We start from the raw sequence: 14,612 nt of genomic DNA on the forward strand, positions 1-14,612 counted from the left end.
ATCTCTTATTGCTTCGTTATTCTGTAATGTCTACATTCATTTCTATTATAAACCTACTAGTCTGGGAGCCTACGACAGAAGATTTCACCCCATAAGGTACAAAAGGTTTGACCCCTTGAAGTTACTGGGGTCAACCATGTCACTCACAAAAAGTATGGAAGATTGACCGCACCGGGTGGATCTGGTCCCTAGAGCCCCCTAAAAATCCCAAAAAGGGGGTTAATTTCACCCCATAAGGTACATGGACCAAACTTGGTGAAGACGAAGTTCTATGTCAGGACATCACAAAAATATCAAATCTAACAATATTTTCGAGTGGAAAGGTGATGTAAGACCCCCTCGAAAGTGACCCCCCGGGGGGTTAATTTCACCCCATAAAGTACATGGACCAAAGTTGGTCAAAACGAAGTCTTATGTCAGGACATCACAAAAATATCAAATCTAACAATATTTTCGGGTGGAAAGGTGATGTAAGATGCCTTCAAAGTGATTTCCCTTAATGTGACCCCCTCGGAAGGTTTATTTCACCCCATAAAGTACATGGACCAAAGTTGGTCAAAATGAAGTCTTATGTCAGGACATCACAAAAATATCAAATCTAACAATATTTTCGGGTGGAAAGGTGATGTAAGATGACTTCAAAGTGACTTCCCTTAATGTGACCCCCTCGGAAGGTGTATTTCGCCCCATAAAGTACATAGACCAAACTTGGTCAAAACGAAGTCTTATGTCAGGACATCACAAAAATATCGAATCTAACAATAGTTTTGGGAGGAAAGATGATGTAAGACTCCCCCAAAGTGACCCCCCAGGGGATTAATTGCACCCCATAAGGTAGGTTACATGGACTAAAGTAGGTTAAATCGAAGTCTTATTTCACGACATAACAAAAATATCAAATCTAACAATATTTTCGGGTGAAAAGGTGATGTAAGATGTCATCAAAGTAACCCTAAGAGGGTTTATTTCACCATAGAGTACATGGACCAAACGTGGTCAAAACGAAGTCTTATAGGACACCACAAAATATCAAATCTAACAATACTCTCAGTTGGGAAGATGATGAAAGACCTACCCAAAAGTGAATCTCCTCCTGTAATTTAATTTACTTCATCCCTTACTCGAACCAACCTTGGTGTAACGGAAGTGCTATGCCAGGACAGTACCAATGAATTAAATCTAAAAATATTTTTATATAGGTTTTGGTGAAATACATTCACAAGCTGTCCCATGATGCATGAAATGGAACTATAGCCTACTTTACAAAAAGTTTTTGTATAAATCATGTTCAGTCAATCGAAAAAAGGCAACAGGACATGACAATACATGGCTTTGTAACACCAAAAACAGAAAGTACATGAGAAGCATATAGGCTACAGTAGCCAGAAAATTGATCGAAGATCTTGATACGACCACTAAATGTTGAATTAATCGAACAACTGACTATCCAAATCAAAACGTTTCGAAGTGAATCATTTGGAACGTTAATTCAGGCAGTAATGAACATTTTTCAGCTGCTACAATAAATAACCCAATAAACCCAATGTAGTAAATTTTTGTTTCATGCCATTTGCTTCATGTCTCTAATCAGTTAGGCCTATTGTAACTGTCCATTCATAAACAGAGATTGTTTGTGTAAATGTAAACGGTCGTTTCTTTATTCTTCATTGTCACTGCTGTCGCTTTCACTTTCTTCATCTTATTCTTCGTCTTATTTGGATAGTCAGTTGTTCAATTAAGTCAACATTTAGTGGTCGTATCAAGATCTTGGATCAATTTTCTGGCTACTGAAGTCTGTAGCCTATATGCTTCTTATGTACCGTACTTTCTGTTTTTGGTGTTACAAAGCCATGTATTGTCATGTCCTGTTGCCTTTTTTTCGATTGACTGAATATGATTTATACAAAAACTTTTTGTAAAGTAGGCTATAGTTCCATTTCATGCATCATGGGACAGCTTGTGAATGTATTTCACCAAAACCTATATAAAAATATTTTTAGATTTAATCCATTGGTACTGTCCTGGCATAGCACTTCCGTTACACCAAGGTTGGTTCGAGTAAGGAATGAAGTAAATTAAATTACAGGAGGAGATTCACTTTTGGGTAGGTCTTTTATCATCTTCCCAACTGAGAGTATTGTTAGATTTGATATTTTTGTTATGCTGTGAAATATGACTTCGATTTAACCTACTTTAGTCCATGTAGCCTACCTTATGGGGTGCAATTAACCCCCTGAGGGGTCACTTTGGGGGAGTCTTACATCATCTTTCCTCCCAAAACTATTGTTAAATTTGATATTTTTGTGATGTCCTGACATAAGACTTTGTTTTGACCAAGTTTGGTCCATGTACTTTATGGGGTGAAATACACCTTCCGAGGGGGTCACATTATTGGAAGTCACTTTGAAGTCATCTTACATCACCTTTCCACCCGAAAATATTGTTAGATTTGATATTTTTGTGATGTCCCGACATAAGACTTCGTTTTGACCAACTTTGGTCCATGTACTTTATGGGGTGAAATAAACCTTCCGAGGGGGTCACATTAAGGTAAGTCACTTTGAAGGCATCTTACATCAACTTTCCACTCGAAAATATTGTTAGATTTGATATTTTTGTGATGTCCCGACATAAGACTTCGTTTTGACCAACTTTGGTCCATGTACTTTATGGGGTGAAATTAACCCCCCGGGGGGTCACTTTCGGGGGGGTCTTACATCACCTTTCCACTCGAAAATATTGTTAGATTTGATATATTTGTGATGTCCTGACATAAAACTTCGTATTCACCAAGTTTGGTCCATGTACCTTATGGGGTGAAATTAACCCCCTTTTTGGGCTTTTTAGGGGGCTCTAGCGTCCAGATCCACCCGGTGCAGTCAATCTTCCATACTTTTTGTGAGTGACATGGTTGACCCCAGTAACTTCAAGGGGTCAAACCTTTTGTACCTTATGGGGTGAAATCTTCTGTCGTAGGCTCTCGGTCTATAGCCTACAATTACAAGCCTACAATATTATATTGTAAGAACACCTTCTGATAACTAAAAATTATAATTCGAGTAATAATTGTGTGGAAATAGTTCCGGGACTACAGAGAAGCTTAGCTTTATTTTACAATTTAAGCTTAGCTTTATGTAGTCTATTGCTTAGGGGTAGGTCGAAGTTAGTTTTGGGGGTATACAAAAAGATTCTTGTCAAAACATAATTATACACCCCCAGATATTTTTTACGATAAAGCATAGACCACCTGATTAAAAATTCTACACCTGCTCCCAATAGTCTATGTACTGTAAGAATGTCATTTGTGAACTACCAGTAGGCCTATCGCCCTAATAATGCAATTTTAGCTGAGCAGTGAGCATGTTGATATTGTAAGTTGTAAGTTTGAAGCATTACTTTCAATATTGGCGCACATTGGATTGGGATATAAAAAATCAAAAATAAGTTCAATCTTAATGAAATTTTTGAAACATGCTGAAAGTTCTTGCCCACATTTTCATCAAATTTTGCAATTTTTTGACTAATTGAAAAGTTTGGAGATGCGGTTGCACCCCTGGCTCTAACGCCTATGGTTTATTGTTACTAGCCTACTTCCTCATCACAAGAAGGCATAGGCCACGCCAACATTTCTCATTACTTAGCGCTCAATAGCCTACATAACGCAAATATCTTGAACGAGTATTGCAAAACCGTCATTACACGAACAGGATACAGAAATTGTGATATGGAATGCAACTCTAACTTTCCTACAACTTTTTGATCATCAAAACACCAAGACATTTAGTGGTAGGCCAATAGCCTACAATTTCAAGACTGCTTAATGCTTATTAGTGCGGAATATCAAAAGAGAGCTTTTATATTAAAAAGATGTCGACGCTTGCTTATACAGACAAACACATGTTTCTCATGATACCAGCAACATAAGCTTCTGCTTCACCACCAGTCTGGTGTAAAACGCACACTCTGGTGCCTGAAACACGGTGTTCTACACAGATCAAGCATATAGGCTATAGCTTCCATTGTTCAGATCTGATTTCTTTTGTTTAACCTGCAACTATTTACAAAGATTTGCCACGCACCGTCTTCGCAAATACGCTTCCCAGACAATGTAAATTTTTTGAACCAGACCCAAACCCCTAAAACCTATCTCCCGAAAGGTAGGCACTTTAACATTACCCACTCGTCAAAGAGTGCCTGCTTTTCAATGTGAAATTGCTTTGTGTTTTAGTCACAATTTTCCTAATAAACTCCATTGATTGCAGTCATTAAGATCCTTCTTGCACTCAGTTCAGTTGCAGAAGAAAAAATAGTATTAGCAGAGGGTGGGAATCGAACCCACGAAATCGAAATCACTACTCCTCTGCCCTAACCATTAGGCAACGCTGGCTGTGGCAAGTCATTCAGTTAAATTTCTTTGTATAAAAATCTTTCGATCAGAATATCACGTGTCGAGTCACATGACTGAAATCAGCTGAATCGCGAGTATGCTTTTTCGGCGAGTGGGTAATGTTAAAGTGCCTACCCTCCCGAAATAGCGACAAAAACAACAAACAAATACCGTGGCTTGAGCTTTGCACTTGCGTGAGCTGAATGTGACGAACGATGAAAATCTCCATTTTTTTCCAGAGACAAAATATATTGTAACACTATTACCAAAGTTGATAGCGTTTTATGGATTACAAAGCCAATTTGTACTTGAAGAGTTGTGTCTGTGAATGACTTCAATCGCGAAAATAGTTTCTGAAAAAAAGGAAGTTGATTTTTTGTAAGATTATATTTAACTACGCATTGAAGGATATTGGATCGGAAATTAGTGGTGAAAAATCAACGCAGTGACGAATCAAATATTTACACAGGAAGATTGTAAGATATTCTTCTTGTGCAAACTGTATGCGATAATTTTTGGAAATCCTTTTTTGCTTTGTTTCCATACTAACAAAAAATTATGTTTAAATATTGTTACCATATTATTTTGGTTTATATCGAATTAAACCCCAAAATTGGCAGCACAGCAAGCCGTTTTGGAGCATTATGACATCAGAGGGTGGAAACATTATTGTTACTTCACAAAAAAATCTTTTTAATAGGCTTTAACTTTAACATTTTATCAAATTGAAGATTGATAAATGACCAGAGACATCTACTTAGTATCAGTTAAAATGGACAAATTTGTATATGAGTTTTAAATCTTCAAACTTACAAATTTTGTAAAACAAGATTTAATTCAACTAGTTCTTTCTACATATGGAGTCAAAAAAACTATTGGTTTGGTTAGGCTATCATTATTTCATCGGCTACCTATGTTGAAAAAACGTGTTTCTTATGCTAGATAACAGGGTTCAGCAACCTATACTGCTGGCTAGAACCCGTCTTTCAAGTAAAATTATCCGGCACGCGAATCCTCATTTGATCATAACTATAGCATACGGCGCATTATGTGCCAGTAAATCTGTTTTCTCGCAGTATATAATACAATCTAGCTACAATAGCTTTTTTGAACCACTAACACAGGGCTAGTACTCAACTGGCGGAGCGCGGTCAGAATCCGGACCTTCTGAGTGTTGATAGTGGACGTCGGACTTTTGGAAGAATAACCTCATTGCCACGTTTTTAGGCCTCTTTAAACAGATTTCTGGGAGAAAGCATTTTATTCTGTGATTATCCTAGTAGCTGGGGCGGGCCCCCTCAGGCCCCCCAAAACTTTGTCAAAAATCCCAGAGGTGTTACATTTTACCTTAAAATATGGTTCGTTACTATCATTGATACCTTAACTTTTGTGGTTGCGCATGAAATAATTTATTCACCGGACCGCTAAAAGGATTCAATTTGTCACAATGGACCTTTATTAACAGTAGTTGAGTAACCCTGCGCTAACAGCATCAATGTCCCCATTGACGTGATAACAAGAACTGATTTTGTTTTTTTATCACAATGTTTGAGGAACTTAGGTTTGTGACAGCAGCTGGAAAACGTAACTGGAATAGAACCAGTTGTCAAGCGATTGATGCAAATACAGTTCCTTGTTTTATTAAATAATTTTAAGTAAGATCTTTTAGTTTTAGGATACTAGTGTTAATTTTATGAAATCTTACTGTATATTGAAATTCCTAATTGAAATACAAGTCTGGAGAAGAAAGTCAAGGTCAGTTGGCTGCTGTTCAACAAAGCCACAGTGGCACTGGCACAGTCTGAAGATAGCTATATGACAATAAAAATGCGCTATAGTCTAAGACTCTTCAGAAATGTTTAAGACTATAAAACCAGTGACGTAGAGTAAACGAATTACTGTACAAGTAAACTTATGCCTTTGTAAGTATGTGAAACTTCTGACATAAAAGCTTTCAAAAGAAGCTTTCTCAGTCTGAGGGTTAGAATTTCTGCGATTTATTTGCAGCAATTGATTAGCCTACGGCCCGCCGAGCTTAATAAAACTTGCATTTGGCCCGCAACTGCAGAAAGGTTGCCGCCCCTGCTATGTAACAATCAACTCTCAATGCACGCAGAAGGAAACGCATGGCAAGCTGTCAACGCCACAAGGAAGTCTTCTTAACCGCTTCTCATATTTCATTGCTTTTTTATTGATCAAACATTAAATAATGTTGTAACCAACGATAGATATTCGGTTGGAAATGATACAATTGCTTAAAGGATATTTTGTCAGCCTGATGGGTTTGAAGTATTCGAAAAGCAGTCAGTGATCCTTTTCATGTTTTTGCTCTGTCTGTGGCAGGTAGCCTGCTTTGATTATTACGTAACAACGGTGGTGATGCAAACATGCACCAGAACATAAAAAGTAGCACCAGAGTGATATTTTACGATTTCTAGAGACCTGGAAAGTGAGAGTGGAACGACATCATTACCAAAGAAAGCTTACATTATTTGGCAGTTCCTTAAACAAGCTATATACGGTAGGCCTACGCAAATGTACATTTGTTTGTTTCATACGAACTTTGTGCTGGTTTACCTTTCCATTTTTTACTTTGCTACCACACTTTGGCAGACAGGGTAGTTTTGGCAACTTAGGTTACACAAGAGCATAACAGGTAGTTTCATTACTCCGCTTGGCTGAGATATGACTTTAACGTAAAATGTTTTAAACATTTTCATATTTTTGTTTGTAATGTTTTTGTGATGTAACTGTTTGTTTTTCACAATGATGTCGTTGATCCTTTATTTCTTGGTTTGCAGAATTAGTTTTGTTACATTTCTGCTTTTTCATTTGCTTTGTCACTCACGGCATTTTGATAAAACCTAGCTTAAAAACTTAAGGATTAGTGGTGAAAGTTGCGGTGATGTTGACAATAGCGATATTTTATCAAAAAACTCCAGAAGATAGATAGTAGGCTATTATTTTGTTTATGCAACCACACAGGCAGCTAAAACAGCTTTAATTCGTTTTTACAGCGCACATAGGTTTGTACTTTTTGAAAAAGAATTTTATGCAGGATGTGTTAGCAAAGCACAACTTTGCCAGTATCCTGCGTTTTCACTGGTAAACAAACAACAAACAAAAGCGGAAGTTTCAGTGAAACAATCTGGCGTTTGCTTAGACGCAGTTATCTGCAGTTAAGAGATGGCTCGGATTACTAGACCTCCTCTGATAGTTCTAATAGGATTGTTCTTCACTTATGTGTTATATGATGTAAGCGGCCATGACGAATTCCCACCAATTGCTGCATCTTCTGAATGGACTGAAGAGTTTTATTCAGTCTTTGGAAGAGATAAATCAGGAAAGTTGGTCAACCCAAAGGGATTTGCAAGTTACTCTCAATCTCCCGAAGTGTGCAGCACTTGCAGAAAGTTAGATAAATTGTCTGCAAAGTTCAAAGCATCGTTAAGCAACAGAAGGAGCAATGAAGAATTCCGATATTTCGAAAGGACAAATGAAGCAACTTACGGCCTCACCAACTTAAAGAAATTATTGAGTAAGTTGTAATGATTTTCTTTAAGTCCAATAATACGGTAGCCCTGTAGGCTGCCTATAGTGCGTATTAGAATTAGATTTTCAAAATAAAATTTTCAAGAGATGTCTGAAAACAAATCGAAACTCAATCTACTGTAGGCCTACTAACTAAAAACGAAACTCAATCTATTGTAACCTAGGCTACTATAGTTGTCTGAAACTTCACCAATGTAGTTTGTGAACGCTGAGGAAATGTAAGGGTAGGCCTGCTATCCACAAATAAAATATAGAAATTGATTTAGCAACAGTCATTTATTGGTTGGTTAAATTTATAAATCTTTATGCACGTCGACTTGCCAATTCAATAACTTTAAATTTGTCATCTATTAGAACTATTTTGGGCTTCAAACTCTTTGGGTATGTCTTGTTTTGGAATTCGGCTTGTTCTGCGCATCCTGTCAAATTGTATAAGACGCCGTTGATAGGAGAGTCATAGATATGACAGTGAACACCACGATATGCTGTAGTGTAGACCAGGGGTTACCAAACTTTTTTCTCTGAGGGCCGGATTGCTGCGAGATTAACAGCTGCAGGCCGGATGCAAATTGCGAAAAGATACAGGCCCGTAGCCAGGGAGAGTTCTCAGGGTTCCAGAACCCCCCTCCCCTTGATCGGAAAAGGTCCACATTTTGGAGAAGGTGTAGTGTACATACGATCACAGGATCAGCTGAAACCTTCCAGATAGTTCTAAATTAGAGGTTTCTGGAAGAGAAATAGAAGATTGAAAACATTTTCGTCCCGGACGCGTTGACGACGAAAAATAAAATGATTGAAAAAGATTGATTGTACAATGGTACATTCTTAAAATTTGATCATTGCTGCGTCATAATGCCTTGTGTTGCGCTATCGAATTTGACATGAGTTGTCTCGTATTTTCGCGGTTACAGAGTTTACGTAATAGTTAATATTTCTTGCATTCTAACTTCTGGATAATTCTATTGATAAAATCGTATAAATATAAATGCAGTTCTCGTGATAAAAGATAGTTGAATTGAGAACATGCAACGGAATTGTGGACGTCTATTGGTTTAGTACAGGGGTTCCCAAACTGGGGTACATGTATCCCCAGGGGTACATTTCGACTTTTCAAGGGGTAGGCTACATTAGATTAAGTATAAGGAAATTCTTTCCATAACTTCTAATCTCATCCATCACATTAGCTAGGATTGCTGGGCTTATTCAGCCGATACATTGTTTGTTTGTTTGATTGATTGTAGTGTTTGTTTAACCTTGGATTACATTGTTATGAATAACTTTGTGTGCTTTGATTGGTACAAAATATCATGTATGCAGTCTTCTAATGCAGCTCTACTGTTAATTTGTTACAATATCTAACCTTTCTAAAGCCAAAAATATGAGAAAATTTTGGGGGTACACGAGCGAATCTATAAATTGACCAAAGGGTACCGATGAACAGAAAGTTTGGGAACCCCTGGTTTAGTAGATAGTGTGGGAGATACTTTATGCTGAATTACAGCGAAATTCGCCGAAGCTTAGCCTACATGTATTTTGTCCCATTGTCCCATGGACCATTTTTGAGAAAGGAATTCCATGGACCATTGCAACTGATGTCCATTATGTGAACCAACAAAAATCTCTTTGGACCACTAAACATTCCAGGTGGACCACCAGTGGCGCAAATTGTTATATTGCAAATTGTGCAGTAGCTTACATCTGCCCACCTCCCACTTCCGGCGCCCCTGTCGGTTCTACTGTGGATGTGCTTTTGTTAATGTGAAAATTGTTTGTACAGATATTTATTTCGATTTTGTAATGTTGACAATTTGAAGTTTGTTTTGTTTGTTGATATATACCTTTATATTATGTACTTCCGCATCTTATGTTTTGATTGCTTGCTTGTAGACACGCCAAGAAGCGTGAAAAATCAGTCGTTCAAAGCTTCTGCATTCTGCAAGTATGCGAAACTGCTAGGATTAAGCTCTCAAAGAAAATGTTATGTTTATAGCATGTTACATTTATAGCCAGAAATACAAAGAACTGAACTAATTTGATTTTCTAAGCTTTCTTTATACTGAGAAACGGCGTAGAAGAACCTTAAAACGAGCAAGCTCTCTTTGGTTTAAGGCTATACATTGAAACTGTCTGTGTAGATGGGAAAGACGCATAACCACGATGTATCCACGCTGCTTTTCAGACAAAATCAAAGTGAGAAGATTTCTGAAAAAATACCAAAAAGAATCGGCCATTCGCACACGTCGATATATGTTGATCTCGTGGGAGAAAAATACCAATTTGACAGATTACAACATACAGAAGTATAATAAAGTATGTAAAATAGATCACGTACCTATCTATCATCAGCATATTAAGCTATATCATAATTATTAGACAAGTTTTGTCTGAAAGATCCAATCAACAAAGTTACATGTTAGGCCTTTTAAACCTATAAACTATAAGGTAAGGTAACACATTTGCAGAGGTGGGCATTAGCGCGCTACTTTTACTATTCTGGTAAAAGTAGCGGTAATGGCGCTACTTTTTAGTTGGAGTAGCGGCTGCAGTAGCGGCGCTATTCTTTTTCCATATTTTTTTCAGTCGCACTCCCGCTACCCGCTACTTTTTAATTTAAAATGAAAAAAATACTCCTTTTTTTGGCAACGCTGGCGTGGTCAAGCAGCTATATTATATAGCCTATAGCCATAGCCTATTTAATCGGTTTGGTTGCAAAGTTTCGGTATTTTGGGAATCTCGTTTTCTGGTGTGGAGCTGCGGTCTTGCCATTACAATTTGTGCGAAGAAGTTGACCAAAATCTGTGACCTTGTGACCTGTGAGGAGTTGAGAGTGAAAGTCCTTGAAGGGTTGAAGAAACGATTTAACAAGTGCTTCAACGACATGAAATGCGTTATGGCATCGTATCTTCATCCCAGGGCCTGATTAAGGCTCACGGGGGCCCGAAGCACAGCTAACTTTAGGGGCCCCTATTGGCAATCGCTTTCGATGCAGAGCAGGAGTGCTCAACTGCTACTGCAAAATCGTTACACAATTTGAAATTGTTACTCAAAAATAACAAGTGTGCACATACTGGCACAACAACTTTCACTACCTACGCCTACAGTAGGGGAAAGTGCTATAAGGTGGACCGACTGATAATTTGGACCACTGCTGTTTTTTCAATGACTGAAGTAAATAATTTCATGGTTTGTGAACAGCTTGAATTAACCTTTCTTACTGACCTAGTTTTTACTATTTTAGAATTCAGATTCAAAGGATTGAGCTGGTTCTTTGTTGTTACTAGAGGTTTTGTGTTTTGGGGGTCTGCGATGTTATTTTGCTGGTCCAACCTATTGAGAATTTTTCAAATATTGCTACAGTTACAAAAGTAATCTGCAGGAGAGGCATTGCTAATGACTATCTGCCAAAATCTTGAAGAAATGTCCACTGTTTACGTTTATTAATTCTAAATGACACCAAGCAATGAAGCAACATAAGATTATGCTAACTGTAATATGGACCACCTAACTGTTCGGTAATATGGACCAGTGGTCCAGGTTATGGTCAATTGGTAGAAATTTGTTTCTCAGTAATGAAGACAGGCATAGAAATGAAGTTCCATGAGATTTATGCATTTTTTTCTAACTTTTTAGAGTGCATCATAAAATATATTTGTAACTTGCTTTCTTATAGTGATAAAAGCTACTACCAGTAATTTCAATCAATTATTCAATCAATCATTTTATTTTTCGTCATTAACGCGTCCGGGACGAAAAAGATACTAACTACAAAAATCGATATAAACCTACCAGCACGTTAACGAACGGGAAAAGGTGGCAAAACCTTGAAAGGTTTAAAACGTGTCTGAATGAAAAATTATGTAGTAGGCTATATATCAGTAGTTAGTACGGCCACAAAACCCAAAAAAAAACAAATAGCAAAAAATAAAACAAAAACAGAGAGAAGCACACATGTAGTAGTGAATGACAGCCTAATGAAAAGTGTTGTGGATTGAATTTGCCAGTTCCAATATTGATGTGGATGAGCAGTCATAATAATAATAATAATAATAGGATGGAGAAAGAAAACCGGACATAAAAGAAACTCATCCTCAGGCAAAAGCCCGTTTCAATGTGGCCCAGGAGAGCAGGTGTTGAGCTCTTTCTATGGTTAGACTGCACATCACACAGTAGCCTAAGACGATTTAGGTTTGATATCCAGTTTAAGTTATTGTTTCTTGTCCTGGTGGGTGATGGAAAGGATGAGCTGGTAGATGATGATGTCCTGATGGTGTTGATGAAGCTCTCATCCCCTTTTGCGACGTGTCGTGTTGATTATGGAGTATTGCGTTTGCTGTTAATATCTACAAACTTGCAAATTTGCATAATCACTTTGATATTATAAACAATTTGATTAAATTCTGATGACATGTTTAAGCATGGAAATTGGATTTAAATTGGATTTAAATGCAGTAAATGGATTTAAAAAAGCAGGAATTTACCCCATTAATCCTCTTGTATTTGATGAAAGTGATTTTCACTCAGCTGAAGTTACTGACAAGCCTCATGAAGTAGACACCTCTCCAAACAATGTATTACCGCTGATAATTGATGATAAAGATATGTCTACTCAAGATGCAATTTCTCGAAACATTTTACTTTTGTCACAAAATGTGGTAAACATTGAGAAAGTGGCAAAAAATTCTATCATGTCAACAGAATTAAATGCTGGAACTTTAGCTGATGCACCGTATGAAGCAATCTCACAAGCACCAGGACCATCGTCATTGAGTGTTAAGAATTTACAACCTTGTTCCGTTAGCATTTCATGCAGAGTATCTGTCGAGGACATGAGCTCACTTCCAAAATAAGTTACGAAGGGAAGAAAACGTAGAAAAACTATAAAGGCTACTGTGCTGACAGGTACGCCACACAAAGCCACACAAATCAAGTTCACGGAAAAAGCTAAACCGCAAAACAAGTGAGAAAAGGCTTTAACCTTTAAGTTTTCAAAAAAGAGAGGTATTCCAAGCAATGCTGCTTCTGCATGCACTTGTCTTGTGTGTGACGAGTCACGAGTCCACTGATGAGGATTGGATTCAGTGTTGTACTTGTCAGTGCAAGAAATTGGCCCATGAAAGTTGTGCTGATATATCAAATGCTCATTTTTACTATTGTGACAACTGTGCCAACGATCAATGATTTGAAACTTGTTTGAGATGACTATCATGAACGTTTCAGACTATTTTTATTTATTGATTGTTTGTGATCTATTTCATGCCTTTGAAGTTTGACTTCCTTGATATATTTACTTTCACATGACAACGGTCCATATTGCAGTGTGGTGGTCCATATTATGAAACAGGGTGGTCCATTTTAGAAACTGGGTTGATAATATGGACCACTATATAAAAAAAAATAATAATGTAGTTTTCTTTGTTTGTGTTATGTTTTTTTGATTGGACTTGTTTTTGCAAACCAACTAGCCTGTAACTAATCAAATAAAGTTAGTTGCACCCCAATGTTGTGGATCTTTTTAAAACTATTAAGATTTTTCATTAGGTGGTCCAAATTATAGTACTTTCCCTACTAATGTAAAAAAAATGGGGGCCCCCAAAACCAGGGGGCCTGAGGCCTGTGCCTCGTGTGCCTCATGGTTAATCGGGCCCTGCTTCATCCCTTCTTCAAGACGTCGTGGCTACAATTTCTGCACTACATTTCCACGGATGATGCTGACGCACTGCGAGAAAAAGTCAAGACTGATGTAATTCGACTGTTGCGGGAGACATCAAGCCAGGTTGATACCGAGAAGAGTGACACCAACAACAGTGACGACTCCGAGGATGAATTTTTTGGTGTGTTGGCGCAATCCCGTGAAACGTAGAGGGGGCCATGCGTCGGCACAGAAGGAAACAGCAATTGCGGATGCCTTTTTTTCGAACAGGAGCAAGTTCTTGAGCTTTTCGAATACCGATTTAAAACATCTGTTCATTAAATACAACACCCCCATTCCTTCCAGTGCTGCGGTGGAGAGAATTTTCTCTGCTGAAAAAGATGTGCTTAAGCGAAAGCGGGCAGTACTTAACAGTGGCGGATCTACCGGGTGGGCCTGATTGGTACAGGCCCACCCAGATTGACAGTGGGCCCACCCAAAATCAGATTCATGAAAAAAAAAACTTATTAATGAGTATAAAGACTTAGCTAAACGTGAGCTGGTTGCCGTGTGTGTGCGATTCCTTCACGGAGGTGTCATCAAAGAGCGGGCAGTGGGCTTTGTTGCGACTGCAGACTTGTCCGCAAAAGGAATATCAGAAAAAAAATTCTGAAGGTGCTTCAACCACTAAAATTGGATCCTGCTCTCTGTGTCGGGTTTTGTTTCGATGGAGCATCGGTCATGTCGGGGCACACGGGAGGGGTTCAGGTTATTTTGAAAGAAAACGAAAAAGTTCGTTTTCATGTTTGTGACTTTTTGCAAACTGTTTCAAAACAGCGATTTTGCTACCAAGGGCCTGCAGAGCTCAACACTTTGTGTGACAGACTGTCTATCACTGGTTGAAGCACTGAAAGCTATGCAACTTTCCGCGAGGATTCGAAAGGTGACTTTGGTCACGTGCTCAAACTGACAGAAGAACTGGTGGTAAAACATGAGACAACTAACAGGGACGTGGTTGCTTCTCGTGAACGCAAGCTGCCTTCG

The 14,612-nt window shown here is 38.1% G+C and overlaps 1 protein-coding gene across 2 annotated transcripts in view; it reads left to right on the plus strand.

Annotated features, from left to right (window-relative positions):
- The first annotated feature begins 7,417 nt into the window (after positions 1–7,417).
- The window catches only part of LOC145767159 (angiotensin-converting enzyme-like), a 28,838-nt gene continuing 21,643 nt past the window's right edge, over positions 7,418–14,612 (plus strand). Inside the window, exons 1-2 of one of the 2 annotated variants that reach the window (XM_082578925.1) lie at positions 7,418–7,925; positions 10,119–10,249. In XM_082578925.1, coding sequence (XP_082435051.1) covers positions 7,574–7,925; positions 10,119–10,249 — 483 coding nt within the window. In that variant the 5' untranslated portion in view covers positions 7,418–7,573. The remainder of the gene's footprint in view (positions 7,926–10,118; positions 10,250–14,612) is intronic. The other variant, XM_082578926.1, reaches the window with a different exon arrangement.

The sequence above is a fragment of the Aplidium turbinatum genome, chromosome 3, assembly GCF_918807975.1.
Source record: "Aplidium turbinatum chromosome 3, kaAplTurb1.1, whole genome shotgun sequence".
NCBI classification, from domain to species: domain Eukaryota; kingdom Metazoa; phylum Chordata; class Ascidiacea; order Aplousobranchia; family Polyclinidae; genus Aplidium; species Aplidium turbinatum.